The following is a 20,260-nucleotide window of genomic DNA, read 5'->3' on the forward strand; positions in this document are numbered from 1 at the left end:
ATATTAATAATAGTATAGACGGTGTACATTCGGGTACATTGTACCGACGCGGCGATCATGCGGTTACAAATCATATACCTAATTTTTATAAACATAGGGTATGGCAGACAAAGGTGACGCGTAAAAAGCAATATTAATGTAAATCAATAAGCAATATTAAGTAGAAATTATTGGTTATAAATAAAAAAATGTAGGTTATTAGATATTTTGGTGCTTTGGAGTTATATTAAACTAAATTGAAACGAAATTAACATCGAATATTGTGTAATTTATTGTTGTAAGTAAGAGTGATCAAATCTTCGGTTCAAAACAAGTTGATCTCGGTTTTCTATAACCTACTGATTTTCACTACCTTTCTACTTCTTTCTAGTGTCTAGCCTTACACCTAGTCTAGTTGGTCTATATACTCCCTCTAATACTCCCTTCTTCGAGGAATTCTTTCATATTATTCTTCTTAGCTCTCCCTACTGGTCTTAAGTAGAAAACTTGCAAATTAATTGCTTTTAATGATAAAAAATAAAATTAAAACGAAGATATTTTATTCAAATATTTATACTAACGTTATTGTAATTGTAGCGGTTATACAGATAAGTAACTAACGAGTAATATTAACGAAACCAACTTATACTATACAAAAATATATAATATACATTGTAATGTAAATATGTCCCTGTGTACCAAATTTCCCTTCTTTACAATTTTTGTAGATGTAGTATTAATGAATTAACTTAACAACATAGTATTATACAAATACTATAGCGACGGCAGAGTACCGTCATCGTACCTACTAAGTCCACCTTTAGACTCGATAGTTTACACTCTAGAATGTTATCTACCTGTTAAATTGCGCACGTACGTAACCATTCTTTTTGATTAAAACATAAAAAAACAACAACCAAAATTTTGTTTTATCCAAAAGCTCCATTTTCTTTAGTCGAGTAGACAGAAGTTATATAAATAAAATAATATTGTTAAAACTATTTTAACTAACACAAGCTCTAGTCACGCGAAAAATGTATATTATTACGTAAAAGAATATAAATCGACGACTTCGAATTGATCAATAAGTTCTCTAGTTAAATTAAACACAGTGATAAAATAAAAAAAAATGTCCAAATTAGCAATACGATAAGCAATATTAATTAGGCTAATCTCGAAGCTGTAAACGAAGTTAGGCTTAGAAATTAAATTAGAAACGACAAAAATATTTACGAACGCAAAACACGTATTACGCAACATATTTTTTAAAAGCACTTGGGAAATATAGCGCGGTTACGTGTCAATTAAAAAAAAATAACCTGCAACTTTCTCGTTTTTCATACGTTTGAAAAAGCTTTACCATTTCAGCGTTTCGCTGGCACAGCTCGTTTAGCACGTTTGCCGTCAACTTTTATATAAAATATTTTACAAGACCAGACCCATTTTGTTAGCGTCAGGAGCGCCGTCACAATTCTCCGATCCTCTCGAAATACATATAGAGAGTTGCTACCTAATTGCTACCAGCTACCATTAGTTGCTACCAATTGCTACCCTCGTGGTTTTGAAGATATTCAGCATCCAAAGGTGACAGCCATTCTGATATCAGGATGGCTGTCACTTTTCCCAGTGTGAAGAAACGGCGCAAAAGTATTGAGTTTTTTTTTCACCCAGAGTTGCTACCTAATTGCTACCCTCCAGAATAAAATTTTGGGCCACAAAGATTTCCTGGATAAAAAGATATTAAAAAAATGAGTTTTTACGCCCTGCCAAATTAAATTAGCAAGCTGTCAGTTAATACAAATGAGTACTTTTGACGTAGGCGCTATCTATTATAATCCGACAGCTGATATAAATGCGGCCGAAAAGTGAACTAAAGCAAGCCGCCATCTTTGAACATCATTTTTGATTAGGTGTATTTATAAATGTTACCTGTTAAATGAAATTTCCCGAAATGCATGAAAAAAGTATTTATTATAATTACCTCAGCCTTCGATTGTTAACACGAAAACATCCAGTAAGGCCAGTCGTGTAAAAATCATACCCAACTCTACGTAAAACATGAACTGATTTGGTCACAGTAAAACAATATTGATTTTATTAAAAAATATTTTTATTTCAGTCACTGACTTAAAATAGACTCTTTTGCAAAAAAAGCGGGCACCTATGCGAAATCTTAGTTTTAAGGACTAAAAAATTTTCAAAACACCGACGAACATTCTGCCAGCGATTAGTCCAAAACAAGGTTTACCATTTTTTTAGCAATTTTAAAATATTCAAATTTAGAATACACTCTCACGCATGCTTGGCTAACCTTTTTGATGCTAGAAACATACTACAATCATTAAAACCCTTTGAAACACACATAAAGTCCTTAAAACTAAGATATCGCATAGGTGCCCGCTTTTTTTGCAAAAGAGTGTATATCATACCCTGACATGATTTAATAAATTTTGAATTATTTCGTGTTAACAATCGAAGGCTGAGGTAATTATAATAAATACTTTTTCATGCATTTCGGGAAATTTCATTTAACAGGTAACATTTATAAATACACCTAATCAAAAATGATGTTCAAAGATGGCGGCTTGCTTTAGTTCACTTTTCGGCCGCATTTATATCTGCTGTCGGATTATAATAGATAGCGCCTACGTCAAAAGTACTCATTTGTATTAACTAACTGCTTGCTAATTTAATTTGGCAGGGCGTAAAAACTCATTTTTTAAATATCTTTTTATCCAGGGAATCGTTGTGGCCCAAAATTTAATTCCGGAGGGTAGCAATTAGGTAGCAACTCTGGGTGAAAAAAAAACTCAATACTTTTGCGCCGTTTCTTCACACTGGGAAAAGTGACAGCCATCCTGATATCAGAATGGCTGTCACCTTTGGATGCTGAATATCTTCAAAACCACGAGGGTAGCAATTGGTAGCAACTAATGGTAGCTGGTAGCAATTAGGTAGCAACTCTCTATATGTATTTCGAGAGGATCGGAGAATTGTGACGGCGGTCCTGACGCTAACCCCATTTTAGGCCATACATGCTCAATTAACTCATCAATTTGTGCCGGCGAACTTTGATAGGATTCGTTTGCCTCGGAAATGTGGTTTACCGCATTAAAAACAGAGACGAATTGCGGTAAAGCAATTAAATCCGAGCAAATGGAAGCGTTCAATATGGCTGCGTATTGGCACGCTTCAGCACACGCCTGCACTCCCACTCATTGCATCGAGCATCCCGATGCAGTTACACTATAAGCTGGCAGCATCGCGTCTGCCGGCTAGTGTACTAATCAGGTTAAACGCCAGCTTCCTCTCATCGCACTTAACCCAATATATGCCTACCACATCTACATACTCAAACCTAACATCGTTTACAGACGGTATACCATATTTCTAGACAATTACTATGATAGCATATGGCAATAATGTGACTAATATTAAGAAAAGCAATATTATTTTATTAAATTTATTTGTGGGACGCGGAAACTGGACTCGGCTAAATAAGTAGACTGGTAACAAACGTGATATTATTATGATGTTTTATAAAATTTCGTTGTTTCTATTGCTTAGGGTAATAACAAAAAAAAAACGAGTTTTCATTTGTGAAAGGCATTTACTATTTTTAGAATGTCGTTGTTTTTAATGAAATCGATTCAAGAGAATGTTCAATTAGATATGGGCTAGTAGCGTAGCGGGTTTTATCACCGAGACTCATATAAAAGTTGTCTCGCTATTCAGCATAATGTCGGTGGCTACGGCTACGGGCGCGCTACGCCGTAGTAAATCACTACGAGTGCTGTATTTCGTAGTTGCGATGCATTTTATGCTGACGTGACGGAGCAAAATGCTGCAGTCACTATAATTGAAAATGTTTATCTATCATGGAATCGATAAAAACCTCCTTAGGAACAAACTGATTCTAAGAATTGATATTTTTAAACTAACATTAAATAACATGAAGCCATAAATAGGTTTTGTCAATGTTGATAAATTGATATAGACTTAATAGCAAAAAAGGGATAAGCGACAGATTTATATCACTTAATTGATGGAATTTGTGCTTTTGCACGAAAACATAGCAACTTCATACATTTTGCTATGTTAAATTCGAAGTATTTATTGTTGTGTATTAAGACTGAATAACAGGAAAAACGTTATTTTGACACAAAATTGAATACCCATAACTTTTTATGAGCTCAGCGATTAATGAATTAAGCTTCCATCTCGTTTGTGAAACTATCAAAATACGACTGTCAGAGCTCATATTACTTAAGAAATATTTTTTTTATGAAAAATCGGGCAACCTCCTATAATCTTTTCACATAAACGAATGTGCAAATGTCTGTCGGTTAAACTTTTTTTGCATTTAAAATGTGGCTAAAACATCGATAAACATTTCACTGATAGTAACAAAATAGTCATATAAAGGGCTATATAACTGTTTGTTCAATTATAACTGAGGCAAAAATAACCTCAACTTTACACAAGGAATTAAGATACAAAAAAAAATCAAGCAATATTGTGATATAGTACAAGCTAAGAAATGATGTCGGATTATTTACAACTTTTATCATTCAGAGCAATTAAAAAATGTAAACAAAATAAAATTGAAATTAAACTTATTATTGTTTCGGTTTTCACACTCTTTGCGGACATAAACAACCAATTTTAGGTACACGGAAAACGAATATGATATTTTTTCTTACTGTTGAATAAAATGTGCCCTTAAAGTCTTAAGCATGAGCATTGACATGGCATCAAAATCGAGTTATCGGACAAATGTCGCAACTATGAAATCGTTCGTCGACGGTTCAAAAGAAATATAGTAAAAAGTTGTTTATTCAGCTATTATCGGGTTTTATATCGTACAAAACATAAATCAACAATATTTACAATCTAAATAATCTCCTTGAAATCGATTTGAGATTGATAGCAAAATGAACGGCGAGTTACAAAAGTGTAATCCCTGTATAACTTCGTAAAAACTATGTTAATGGAAAAATAAGCGTCTAGGAAAATGATTGGCAAAAACGGCCAAATAATTTGGTAAAAATTGCAATTGATAAGACCACAAAAACATCGGTAATGGTAAAATTATATTGAATTTTAACTGAACTTATATAGTTCATTGTCTTTTGTTTGATACCCTTAGGGCTCGCAGCCAATCAAATATTTTATCAAAAAGCCGCCGTGCTTAACAAATCCCGGACTATACTTACTATTACATCAAATATGGACATTTACTGTCCTGGTTCTATACAACCTCTCAATACTTAACGATCTACAGCAGTAGTTCCGCTAGATATCTCTTTCAACCTCAAGTATTTTATTCACAAAGATAAATTCTCATCAAAATTATTTATATTAAAAAATAAACTGTTAATGGATTAACAACGACGTCCGTTGTGTAGGTCCAAAAATAATTTTTAGGCCCTTAACATATGCGAATAAGATTTAGGAACGAAAAGCAATATGAAAATTTAAAGTGATTAATATCAGCAATATTAAATGTAAGATTTAAACAATTATTGAGACAACGATATGTAAGAAATCGAAAATCGACAACGAATCGTTTTCATTTGTAATTAATTTGCACAACGAAAGTATAATTAAAATTATTTATTAACGCTAGTGATTTAGGCTATTCAAATTATTCATATTTATTTTATAGTTGAAAGTAGACATTTTTGGAAATCGAATTAGTCTAATTATATCCGTTTTGAAAACAAGGTTATATAAAAATATAATACGAATGAGCAATAATAACAGTACTTGAATTGAATTGAAGCAAGAAGAAACGGTAAATCTGATTTAATGGGTCGATAAAGTTTAGTGATAGTGTATGTAGGCTATAGCATACTAGTACATTAATTGTAAAATTATATGATAACCTTAGACAGTAGAAAGAAAGGTGATTACATAATGTGATGCATCGTAGCGAGTGGGATAGTAGCGAGTTAGAGTGAGAAACTATAGAATCACTGAAATGATTGATGTTTATTACTGAGTTTGCCTTATGAATTTTTATATAAGTGAGCTTTGACGTGTACCTAGCGTAATTGATACATTTTGACAAATTACCCCTCAACTCATCATCGGAAGTGGGTAACAATTTATAACATTATACGTAACATGTGATTTGAAATTCCTTTAAGCAATTTCCCCGACTTTAAATTACTCTTGTCAGCAAATTAATCAAAAAGCTAAGATACAGTTTTATCATCAAACTCACTTATACAAATTTGATAAATATAAAGTAAGATCACGAATATGTATTACCAAGTTTGAAAGTTTCTACGTAATGACGTATTGTTTCATAGAATATCGATTCCAACAATAATTCATAATTAATAATAACGACCAAATATTGAATGTCACTTTTGTATTTCTGCATATGTAGTTTATACTCATATAAGGTTCACTGTTCACATTCGTCATCAGAATAAAGTTCCTGCATTGTCTTCGACATTTAAACGATATCTAATGTTTCAGTGAGCAGTGATACTTACACATGACCAATAACTTTGCATGTATAAGGCTTAACTTATAATTTCGCTTTATACTTAAACCTATTATAAGTCAACAATATACCCATGCCACGTAGTTATTATTTCATGACCCTAAAATTTATATAATTACAGTAAGTGTAGTATGTCAATTTTTTAATTCACGTATTCCTTCCTATTATGCAATTAATATACCTAATTATACCAAAAAGTACCTACAGAGTTAGTTGATAACATTGCATGAAAAATATTATAATAGCATAGAATAATAATAAGTAAGCGTATTGATGAATTATCCCAAGTGTTGTATTTGGTGAGAAACGACGAATTTAATTTGTTTGAATTGTTTGTAATGTTGTAATGTCGGGTGCAGCGAAACTGTTTCTGTGTGAATTCCGACCTCAGTTGTGAAGCTTTGTCCTCCTCCTCACTTATTAAACTACGCAATAACAGATACTTTGAAGAGTTGAAAACGAATATTGTTAATAAAATTATTATATCATCGTGTATAGTTATAATGTAACTTATCAATAAATTAAGTTTGGTTAAGGTAAACTTACCCAAGTTGTTCTTCCGACATTATAACATTTACCTAAAATTGTTCCTAATTTTCCAAAATGAGTATTACGTGACTTTACTGCTTAGTTAATTTGAACTTTATGTATTTAATGTAAACTAAGTACCTAGGGTCCACTGCGTTACGTCATAATGTAGATGTTTCCTAGTAAAATGTAATGATATAGTGACTTGCCTTGGGGTATTTACTTATCAGTATTGATTTTCATCTTATCTAAGTGAAATGAATCGCCAAATCTCCTAACGGTACGTTGTCATTGGACATACAAAAGTGCACACACAAAACTGTGTTCTGTTTAAAGAAATTATTGAAGCACAGATTAATTCTGATAAGTGTTTCACCCTTTATTTTGTTTTTCTTTCGAAGGGCAAACTGTAAAAGGTCACTCGAATGAGAAAAGAAAATGCAGACGACGAACCTTTATTGTTTGACTTTAGCGAATAGACTAAATAAAGAACTTTTTGTTTGTTGATTATTTTTCTGAAACGAATATTGTTTGGTTAAGTTTGAGTTATTGAAGTGTTTTTCTAGTCTTGTTTAATGGTTTCTTGTGAACGTTTGTCGCTATCGCTGCACAAATGTAATGGTGCGGTACACAATACGTGACGAACGCAAGAATATTACTTTACTGTAATTCTGTGAACCCGCTTGAACATAGTGTTTTGTGTTGCCTCGTGTGTTTCTTGTACAGATTTATTTTCATTATACATAAAATAAATTGTATTGTATAGGTGTGGTTTTATTTCACTTCCCACTTTGTAAATACACGTGTGAACACCCACGTGCTCATGAATACATTCACATAATTTATACCTTTCACCTACATAATATTTTATCATATCATTTTTCCCAATAGTTACAACATAGTTAACAAAAACAATGTAGGTACATTGCCACTGAAAAAACAAAAAAGAACAATATCGTGGTTGTAAAACATTAAAAAATATATTGATTATCTAAACAATACTGTCTCGAAACATTTTATTCATGTGAAGAGACCATAAAATTATTTAAAAAGAATTCAAATAATAAAGTTTATTACAGTTATTTTTCAATACATGAAATCGAGTTTTTTTTTAAAGGTAGGTAACATGAACCAGAAAAATCTGTTTTAAGTATATCATTAAATTCAAAAGAGCTAATAGACAGTTGATAAAAGATAAAGAAAGCAGTTCCGCCCTCAAAATTTTGCAAGCTCTGCAATAGAAAGTCAGAAAATAAGTTGATCTAAGCAATCCTAAAAAAGATGGTCTTCTTAATATTTTTGGGATTACTCAATGCAGCCTATTTTCTAACTTTTTAACGACACTTACTGAGTAAAGATCCTATGCACCTTCCAGCCTATAGCGAATGTATACTCATTACTCATGGAGATAATATCTTCCCGTAACTGAGCGCAAACATTATTTCTAAAATTACACATGTTCCCATGTTCCTATTGTTCGTACCTCTAATCGACGCGAAGGGAGAATAGGACTACATATACATTATACTTATACATTTATCTACACATGGGTATATGGCAGAGCATCATGACACACCGCTTTCTCTTTCAGCGAAAATACCCGAAGGAAACCGAAAAAAGGGATCGAACAGGGGACGATAATTAGGCCACAACTTGTAAGGAATATTAATAAGATTATTGCCTGAGTAAACGTGACAGAATAATCTGTATAACTAACTGAATAAAAGGCATTTTATTGATACAGTTTATCGATCTAATTAAGGTATTATAACCAATTTAATACGCGAGGTCCACCGAATTTATTAGTGTGAACTTGACATTAGCCGATCAATTTAGCAGATAAGGTATCATGATCATATTAATTTACTTTGATTAGCTCGATCAGATATCGGTATATGGCTATGCGAAAAAAATGGCAATTATAGAACCACTAAAGAAAATTGAATAATACATTTTAGCTGAAGGTACTTTTTTCTTTACGCGTTCACATAGTCTGCCTGGAGAAACAACGAGCGACACCTACTGGAAATTATATGTTACTCTAATTTCAAGGCGCGTGGCCGCGTCTAATCATGACTATACATACCTAATCAGTTATGTTCAAACAAATCAACAGATGTCCAGTTCATTGTTAGATAAATAATAACCGAAGTAGGAAATTATAAAAGCAAAGAAATAAGTTATTCCATTCAGTTTATTAATAGTAAACTGTTTGTTTACTTTCGAATCAGCTGGCGTCTAGCGTCCTTAATTGACCGCTAGCTACTGTAGATGGCGCAGTGGTCGCGTCGCAGCTGACTGGGGTGGGAAACAACGCCGTTGCTAGGCAACCCTCCCCCAAGCAGCCACCCGTCCCCCACTACGAGAGGGGGCTGCCTCATCCCTCACTCGCTGAAGTCCCTCCCACCAGCCACGCGGTTGCAACACGTGGCGCAAACTTTACAGCGAAACAAGATCATGCTACTAATTTAGTACGGTAGATTGTAAACACACCAATAGATTTAAGAATAAACGTTTATTTGTGCATAAGGTTAATACAGAATTTTAAGTACACTTTATTATCTACAGTGCTAAATAAAATTGCCAGCTAAAATTCTTTCATTCTCATCACAATATTACGTAAGTTAAATATGAAATGGACGAGAAGCCATTTTGAATACGATGTCTGCCTATGCATCAATGGTATTTGTCTATCGATAACAAGATAATAAATATCCTATTAATAATATTTTTTGTGACTAAACATTAAGACCCGTATATTTTGTACCTACAAAATTATACATATAATGATTTCTAGTGATTAACTTCAAAGCTTAAACTATCAAAGTACCGACTTAAAAGGCATAACATTTGAGCGATATAAAGGCAACCCGTTGGACGTCTACATTTGACAATAACGGGCCGTCTCATACACATAGTTAGACCCATTTTCACCGACAACTTAAACGACCGTTTTTTCTTAAAACATTGCTTTGAAAATGGAATTAGATACAATGACATAATAAACAAATGTTTTACAGCATTTTCACAGCATGTTTTTTTAGTTTTTATAGCATCCATGGCAGACTGCCCGTAAAAGAAGTTTTGTTTAAATGGCTTATATTCACGTAAGTGTCACAAATCAATATGATGAAATTGTCGATGAACTTGGGCCCTAGTTGAACAATTTTATTAATCACAGCTTACCTTATGCCAGGTACGAAAAATTCTACTGCTTGGTCAGCTCGGCTTCGAAGCTTCAGTGGTAGCGAAGCAGGAATGTTCGTTGTTCTTATTTCTATAAAGCAGGTACTTCAGCTACTCTCAGGAGAACCTCTAGCAGGTCCCCACGTGACCGACCTATTTAAATGAACATTGATTAAGATTTCCACTCGAAAACGACAATCTTAAAGTGTGTTGAACCCTAGATATAGAATAGCATCTAGATAGATCGGCAATCGAAGGATGATAGTGAAGCCAAACATGAAATACATCTGTTGAGCAACTTTTACACGTCTACTCAATTAAAGAATCTGTATATAAGGTTTTTCTTGATTTTGATCATAGAACATTAAAAAGCATGGCGGGTTTTGTTGCGTTTGATACATACGGAGCCGCCTCCAAAGTACGTGCGATTAGAATCTTACCACAAATGTGGTTGTCTGTCACGCATTGCCAATCTATTTAATTGTAGTAGAATCCTGAAACTATGCTTCAACCAGTATGTATAAGATGTCCAACTATTGAGAATACAGATTTGAATATTATTTATTGTTGGACATTCTTGCTTGTATGCTTACGTCTAGATTTACAAACCAGGACCTATCCTGCAGAGCAGAAAATATAAGAAACATTAGCTCAAGTCGACATTAAAATTGGATCTTTAAAAAACTTCAAGTCACGATAAACTATCATTCAATTATCTTTGTATGAATTATTTTAATGCACAATTAAATAGCTTAGCTTATCGTGTACTCTTATATTTTAGTTCTTAAGTCTATGAACTACTGCAGGGCCGAGAGATGCCGGGGGGTTTGAAGCCTGGGTACAACATTCAATTGAAAATTTTTAACATAAATAATAAGCATTATTGCATTCTCTTGCGTTGTTTGCTCTAGCAAGAATAAGAAGGCAGGTGCATGATCTTATAATTTAATTAAACGTAAGTTGGCCTAGGTACCTAATATAACTAGGAAAATAAAACAATAACATAATTTTCAGCATCTTTAATTGCAATTAAAACAGAAAAAATATCAGTAATCAATATTATGTAGTATTATTACATGACTTTTTTACGTTTAATATGACTCAAATTTATAAAAAAAAAGATTATTATAAGTCCCGATTTTTACAATACAAAAAAGTAAATAAATAAAAAATAATTTCCATAAAATAATATTGCAGAAGTCAATATACGAAATGATTAATTACAAACCCATTAATGCTAGTTTGGTATTATTACTCTGTATAAAGTAAATAGGTTACAACATACAAACAACGTATTATCACTTCTACATATTGTTTCAATAAACGCAAGTCATTTAACATAGATGTGACCTATTTGTACATTTTGTAGCCAATCTACTGACTGTTCACAGCGTGGAAATGAAAGAAGTTTTAACATAAAAAAGTCGTAGAACTTCGTGTAAAACTCCTTCCATTACAACACAGTAATATCCTTCGCAGGAATCATTTAGACGGAGCTAATAAATTTTGATGTCACAGTTTACACAATGAAGTAACAGGAAACGAAAATAATTACAAAAGTAAGTACAAATAAAAATAATAGCCAATTCATAACATAATTTTCAATTTCAACACGTATTATGCGTTTTCAGTCATATTATACGTTAAGTTCGATTCACACGCGGTAACTCTTGCATCTGCATTTAAGTGACCAACGAACCGCCTAAAATAGTGGTTTTAGAACCTCGGCCGGTAAAGATTGGTATCTAACTAAGCACACCTATAATATCAGATCACAAATATCTAGTATTCACAGACAAGTGTCTCTCGGTACATTACCTAGCTATCGTTTGTTTAACGTGAGAACATCTCAGTTGTTAGCAAAACGCACCCTAGCAATAGCATCGAAATACACCTAGCACTTAGATACAAACAGACACGAACAAAGACAATCTACGTTCAGTACATAAAGCCTTCTTGACTTAGTTCTCCTTTAACAAGGCATACGCAGACGATCTATCGCTTGAGTAACTAAATAAACTCAACGTTATCCGTCGCATTGCAAAGCTGGGTTCAAATATTTATCTTAGCCCTAAGTAAAACCTGCTTCATAATCTATTCGCATTATGACCCAGCGTAAAGGCCATTAGTATTTCTCTCATATTTGCTAGAAGTAATCTCATCGCCGTCATCTGACCGAGGTGCTACTTCTTATAAGATAGAAGAGCTTCCGCGCGCGGTTTTGTGGAGCAGACACCATGAAACGCTACTTAAGTTCGTTTATGAAAATGTTATCACAAATGTACCGATGTTTTGTCCGCGTATCACCGGGCACTCGTGAGCCGCTGCTGAGCACCCACGCGGCAACAGCGAGTACTGCGTGATCAACCTCGATTACAGCTACGTTAGCAAAACAATGTAAGCCTATCTAAATTTACAATACTATGTCGATATTTTGACTAGCACTTACAGTCAACGATGGTTCAGGATTTAACTGGCCAATGGGAACGAATCGAAAACTACGCGAGTACATCGATTCGAGCTGTCCTAAAATGGTTCGCTTGTCGACTTTTGTTAATATTAATTATGATATTTTAAAAGGTGAACACTTTTATTTGAATGCAATGTAGATAATAATTACAAAATTCCAAGATCTATTTACTTCAAATTCCATTCTAGGCACGCCACAAGAACCTATCACTACTGCTATTAAAATACGGTTGTATTTAAAGATTGTTTAATATTGCAGTAACCCGGAAAGAGACGTTATCTACGTGTATTAGCACAACTGTTTGTCAACTAGTCTATTATAGTGTATATATTATTAGCAATAATTATTTGTAAAATAATATTAATTGGTAATTGTTTTATGGTTAATAATGATAAAATAATGCAAAACCTTCTCAAGTAGAATGTGTTAGCGTATGAAAATAATATAAGGATGTTTGATAATGTGTGCGAAAGCGTTCTGAACTAAATAAGTAGGTCTACACATAGAAACGACATAAAGCGAGGGTTCACTACATCGCATGTGACATGGACCGGTGACAGCATCTACCTGAAAGATAGCCAAACTGCAGACTCATGAATATTTCACTTTTCAATCAGAAGCCCACACTAAGCTGTTTTCGTCTATACACCCTCGAACCAGCGTTCGCTGTAATCTTTTGTTTAATAACTTAATATATTAACGTTATGATCCATATAGCACTAATTAAAACTATAACTTCCAATAGAATATGAGTACACACGAGCAGAAAAACGTGTCGAATGTATTTACAAAAATAACTGTTACTTTACATGAAGGTTATTTAATGAGTCGTGTAAATAATTATGATTTTGTTACACGAACCGTGCGGCGCATTCAGGCCAATAACTTTGGTACCCAAGTACTGTTACATTATTGTAGCTAGACCTGATGCGAGCACTATGATATTTATTGAATAAAGCAGCGTTATACGAATGCCACCATTATATTCGTGTATCGTGTGCTCCAGTTATATTATATTCCCCAGATATTAGTGATGGCTACATTCACGTGTGACATAGTGAATACAATAGAATATTATATACCTAATCTATTTATGCACCATAAGTCATTTGATAAAAATAACACCAGCAACTACTAAAATGAAAAATAATAAAAATAATTTCATAGCATACGTTAAAAAGATTCAGTCGAAATAAAATTTCCTACTTACCTCGAGAGCGATACACTTGCTTAGAAATTCATAAAATACAAGTAAGCTATATCATAAAATTCAATGTATATGTATTAATTAATAAATCCATTAATCGCAAGAGTATCGCCCCACATCTAAAATAATTAAAATTTTAAATGAAATAATTTCAATTCATTACATAAAAATCTAAAAATAAATTAAAGTATAAAATTGTGATGCAGATGACAACACAGCCGAAATGGTCACATTCCTTGAGAAAATTTATAATAACTATCGTGTATTTATTATTATAATATAATGTTCAATATATTTTTTTAAACTAACTAACACTACTAAAACGTATTATTTGGTGGTTACATCTTGTACATAATTTTAATGAGATTAAGCTTGGACAGAGGTCGACACAACTTAAAGAAAAACATCGCCCTCGGCCAAGCGATTCTTGACGTGAGCAATATTAAATAACGACTATAGCGCCAAGAAACCATATAGCCAAATATTAAGCACACATAGTAACTATATGAATGATACAATGTAGTAGTGTATATAACTTAGTTATATAATGCCATGTGAGACATCACGATCGGACATGTGTGTGTGAAGTGATCAACACATTTAGTTACACATTACTCGTTAATTTAGGATATGTATGACGGTACTCCTTTGAAGAGTAACAATAACAAATTAGCAGACCTTATATCATCCTGTCCATTGCACAATCATTCCCCATATAAGCATATCCTATATTAATAAATAATGCAAATAGGATAAAAATGGATACGAAGGACACCACACATAAATCAATTCCTAATTGCGTTTGCAACCAAACACGTGAGATATAAAACTTTACTTAAGAAAATACTGATCGACCGACACTTCGCTTATCCTTTTGCTTCGACGGTTTGGAGATGTGACAGAGAGTACAACTATAACACAGATTACAGGAAATAGAGAAGGGTACATTCATAAGGTCAGGTTGACATTAAGCTATTACATATCTCGATATTAAATAAGACAATTAACATTTGTGACTGCTTAGATCTTACACATAATAACTTGATGTCAGATTAACTTACAGCAGGACAGAACAGAAACATTCACTTAAATAATAACACAGATAAAGAACGAAGTGAATCAATCCGACACAGAATCTAATACACATCAATCTACGGGGTACATCATAGGTTCATGCACGGAATGACAGTTTCAAACAGCTTCAAACATATAAAGGTATATTCGCGGAGAACAAAATGACTAGCGGAGATGTTGTAAAGGAAAATTTCCAAAGAAAGTAGCGCGCCAAAATGCGGGTGTTCAGGGGACGATATATGTTGCTGGCTCCTACTCATACGCCTTCTTTACCAATCAATAAATACCAATCTTAGACAGATCAGACAAGAAACCCGAACCTCCCGTTAGTTCTAGTAACTGATCACGCCTGCCGTACTTGACCTACAAGAAGGCGACCGACCTACCAGCCTTGTGTCATCTCCGCTAATCTTTCCTTCGTCCGTGGGCATATTCCATGCATCTCCATAACCGTCGTCCTATTGTAAATCCTCGAGGATAACTACGTAACTTACGCGTTGATGAGCGTCGCTGGTTTGGTGGACGTACACACATATACATAGTCCGAATCGGAGTCGAGTCGCACACGGCTGGCCTTGCGTTAGGCGGTCGCGACTTGCCACACTATCAAATGGCTCTTGGAAGCGCGCTCGGCCAGCGAACTGTGGCCGCTCGAAGCGCCGTCCTCGGCCACTACCACACTGTCCTCCATTTCCGAGTCCGCTGCAAATTAAACTTACACTGATTATTTTGTCTAAATAACGTAACATTACATACTTCACAAATTCCCAGTGATATGTTGAACCTGAAAATTTTTGCATCGTGGCTTCCAATAACATATTATTATCTAGGCTTTAAAAAGACGATGGGAATTTTGTTAGAATGATAAATATAGACAAGTGAAAAAAAAAATTGAACTTCACAATAAAGAGAAAAGAGCTATTTTTTATTTCAGTTGCTGCTGTGACATGTAATGATCAGCGTGTTCCTACCACATTTAAGGAAACACGTGATAAAGAACTTTATGTGTGTAGACAAACTGTATACTTCGTATTACAGCAAGGTTTCTGCTGCATCTCCCAAAAATGTTGCTAGAACATTACAAAACAAAAGTGCATCACTACAGCACGTAAAATCGTCTTTTGTTTAGCGACATCAAAGCGAAGAGAAATAACACATTCAGAGTTGTTATTCATTATCTTACAAGTAGTCTATCGTACATTGAACACAGAAACTGTCTGTTAATATTTACATGACTATATACTGGTATTAGCAATATACACGTTAGCAATATTAAGAACATAATCATTTAACGTTATGTTACATCGTGCTCGCCTGCCGACGAATGTGTTACACCGAAAACCAATGTGTTAGTACTGAGTTTAGTGGTAAGTTGAAATGAGTCTAATATGCGTGAACTGATGGTATGATGTGAGGTTTTGACAGACTACTCAAACACATAAAGCGTGACATATTTCCATATACCAACGTCTATCTGGTGTATAAATGCTGGCAGATTTTCTCCTCTGCCTTATACACTTGTAAGCAATGACAGCTGTCAAAACCTCGATTATGAAGACCCATTGTATGTCGAAGTTAAACGTGAACTACATGCTTTTGTTAGCTTCAGTGTTATGTATCAGCAAGCAATCATGCTGGTTTTATTCTAAAATGTAACGTACCAGTGATAAATATAAATTAATTATGCTACGTTCAGGTACGTTCAGGAGTCTCTTAAGACCTGCCATACAATGACGTGGGAGGCTGTGTCACGTATGTCATCAGCATGCTCTTCTATATCGGCAAAAGAAAAAAACCGGGGAAATTAAAATCATTAACTGCATTATGCCTATTCAGTTCGTATTTTCCACTAAAACTGTGAGAGAATATTTTTTGTTAAGTACTGTTTATTTTACAATACATAGCAGTCTTGATTTTTTTTATTTTGTTTTGATAAATGCTTCTGCTTTGCTCTAAAGTAAAAATACTAATTTGACGAATAAAAATTGCAAGCTAAAACAAAACAAAAACGTCCACACCACGTGTTAGACAAATGATCATACCAAACATCAACACATTTTAGTAGAAAACACCTGAAATTCAAATCAAACAATAGGCACAAATCCTTATGATAACGCTTTACTCCTACATTTAAAATAAAACGAATCTTATTACTATGCGTTGAAGCGTATAAGCGTCATACTATAGTCTACTATTATTAAGCAAAGCTCACTAAACGCAATGGGGATGAGTTTTAAACTACACTAACGTGCATATTGCTTGTTTTGATTTAGTTTTAAATAGCTATGGTCGAGTTTCATGGATGAATGTATGCTTATAGAATTATACTCCTAATTATGGCTAGTTTCTCATGTACTGTAGCGATTCAAAATCGACGCCGTTTTGGTGAAATAGTGTAATGGTCGAAATCGCATTTTTTTGTCGATTTTTGATTCAGTATTTAAAAATGGGACAAGAGAAAAACACCGTTGACTCAAGGCGCTTTTGTAACAGACATTGGCTATCAATAATAAACTACAAGAACCATTTCATAAAAAAACGTCAAGTCAAATGCAGTTAAATTAACAGAATAACAAAAGTCTATTGGTTGTTTAAAAACTCCTCGTGGAGGCTGGGTCTAATTTCTGTTACCTCTGCTGTACGTACGAACAAATAATACTTCTAGCATTAGCTTACCATGTATATGAGCAAATATGTTTAAATATCAATACTACAACTCTTTACGATTTTGCTTACACGTATCAAGTAAAATCATGCTAGCTGTGATACATTGTCATATACGTTGACGAAAATTTAGCATTTTAGTACACAATAATGGTTGACTGTCAGTATAAATATAATGACGTGATGGTTTTTTGTAAACGTATTAGAATTGTTGATTCATTAAAATGATCTTATTAAGATGATTTTCGGAGCCTGGTACGAATTTGTTAATTTATTAACAAACTTCAGTCATCAGTTAGTCAATATCAATGCATTGCATATCTCATTGCGCACTTGAACGACTCTGCCGATACCCAGCAAAAATTATATCATTCAAATATTATTTGAAGACTCTTATGCGCGAATTATATTATTTATGCCTGGAGGAACGGAGTCGTCAGTTTGCTATGACCTTCTTCCACCTAACCTTTATCCTTAATATCGTGCAAATATCGACACAGACTTTACATAACCGACTTGCTACCTGACGCCTGACACTCATACACTTATTACTAATAATGAGATGCATTAACGGCAGTATGAAGGCAAAAAAACATACCTATTCTGAAGTCAATATATCCTTCGCCACCCGATATAACCAGCATCGGTGGCATAGTCGGTGAATGTCGTCTCGGAGACTCGGGGGTACGAGCTGGTGAGCCGGCGACTCCGGGAACTGCCACGAAGAATGTTACGGCGTCCCGGTGGCCGTGGAAACTAAGCTGTGCTTGCGCCATTGAGCACCACGGTATGTTGCCGGTAGGACATGCCGCTATGGCCGCTGTGGAACAAGTTTTAGTTTAGTATGCTATAGTTCGGCCATTCAGAGAATGCGTTCCTGACACGTCGCGATTGAACTGACGACGTAACTTTGCAATGGCGTTGCAGTTACGATAAAAATATTTTTGCTGGTTGTTTACCGTTTTAACAATTGAGGAGCATTAAAACAACATTATTATATCAATAATCAATGAATGTTATAATTTTGTGCCAAACTGAGTGTCAAATAACTTGGTAAACAATATTTTTCTAAATCTATACTGCGCTATTACAAGGTTATGTCAGCGGTTTATATTTTGTAGTGCTGTGCTAAAAATAACAGGCAAGTATCGTAATCTGTTCTTATACAGTTATAATATAAAATAATACGTTTTGATTTTCTTTTTAAGAATTGGAAAATAATGGACTATAAGACTTAATTATAACTTTTATGAAAAATAAAAATAAAACTATGACCAAACCGCATTTTTATACTTAGATTAAAAATGGTAACCCCAAATGGCGTTATGGGCCGCCATTTTGTGACGCTAAAACAGTCGTCCGTTGTCGTTTCGTGCGCATAGACCACGTTTTTCAAGTGTTTTCGATCTGTTTTTATTTGATTACCCGGCTTTTGTTAGACCGAGATATCAGGATTGATTCTGTTATTGATAATAATATAATTATACATGTAGGCGAAGATGATGATGAAGACACCACCTCCTCAAGCAAATCGGAGTCTGATTAATATTCTGTTCGCACATTCAATTCAATGTACTTGTAACAAAGAATAAATAAAACAATTTTATTATATGAATATTACCTTTTTTTGGTTTCCACTTAAATAACTAAAATATAAAACAAATGATTCCGCCAATTTAAAACGAAAATAATCTTAAAATAATGCGGCGGTTCATTTTGAAGGAACGGTAACGAACTCAGTGTTATGTTGTGCCCATCACTAGTCGTGACTAACTGATAGGTGTCAGGAACGCATTCTCTGAACGGCCGAAGTATAGTTATTTTGTTTTCTGAATAAATATGGGATGTAGATACGATTTTGTGGTCTAGCAATTAACATAAGAAGTAGTGTACACTATATTGTTGTTTTTATCTAGTGACTTTAACTTAGTGAACAGAATGCAATAAAAACGATACGAAAGGCGGTGCCCCTATGCACGACGTTGGCCACCTATTTTTATATTTGGTCTATTTGTTTCGGATGGCACGTTAAACTGTAGGTACCGGCTGTCATTGAACATCCTTGGCAGTCGTTGCGATTAGTCAGAAGCCAGTAAGTCTGACACCAGCCAGTCTAACCAAGGAGTATTGGGTTGCCCGGGTAACGAGAAGGTCAGATAGGCAGTCGCTCCTTGTAAAAAACTGGTTCTCAGCCGCAGCCGATTAGACTGGAAGCCGACCCCAACATAATAGGGAAAAGGTTCGGTAGATTTATTCAATATATAAAAAAAATCAAACAATATTCAAAAAAATAAACAAAAAACAAATAACTTACGTTGCGCCGGCGACCTGGAAGTCGACGGCTGGGGTCCAATCTGGTCCCTACTCGACCCTTCAGACAGCGGCACAGATATAACCACTCCATTACTGGTACCGATCCAAAGTCGTCCCGAACTGATCAGTAGTGCCGTAATCCTGACTAGAGAGAACCCGAGCTTGCCCGTACCGAGCATTTTGCTCACATAAGGCTCTATATCAACGTCTTTCAAGTGTTGGTAAGTGTGAGCGTGGTATAAACGGAGAGTTGAGTCCATTTTGATTGTGACCTAGTGGAGAAAAAATTCGTTACAATATCTATACTAAGTATTTATTCAAA

The 20,260-nt window shown here is 34.3% G+C and overlaps 1 protein-coding gene across 5 annotated transcripts in view; it reads right to left on the minus strand.

Annotated features, from left to right (window-relative positions):
- Window positions 1-11,214: 11,214 nt before the first annotated feature.
- Window positions 11,215-20,260, minus strand: part of LOC124644797 (JNK-interacting protein 3) — a 33,957-nt gene continuing 24,911 nt past the window's right edge. For 4 of the 5 annotated variants that reach the window (XM_047184367.1, XM_047184364.1, XM_047184365.1 and 1 more), the window contains 3 exons: window positions 19,940-20,210; window positions 18,224-18,445; window positions 11,215-15,663 (listed from right to left, as the gene is read on the minus strand). In XM_047184367.1, the coding sequence (XP_047040323.1) occupies window positions 15,542-15,663; window positions 18,224-18,445; window positions 19,940-20,210 (615 nt within the window). In that variant the 3' untranslated portion in view covers window positions 11,215-15,541. Of the gene's footprint in view, window positions 15,664-16,622; window positions 16,735-18,223; window positions 18,446-19,939; window positions 20,211-20,260 lie in introns of all 5 variants that reach the window. The other variant, XM_047184366.1, reaches the window with a different exon arrangement.

The sequence above is a fragment of the Helicoverpa zea genome, chromosome 31, assembly GCF_022581195.2.
Source record: "Helicoverpa zea isolate HzStark_Cry1AcR chromosome 31, ilHelZeax1.1, whole genome shotgun sequence".
NCBI lineage: Eukaryota > Metazoa > Arthropoda > Insecta > Lepidoptera > Noctuidae > Helicoverpa > Helicoverpa zea.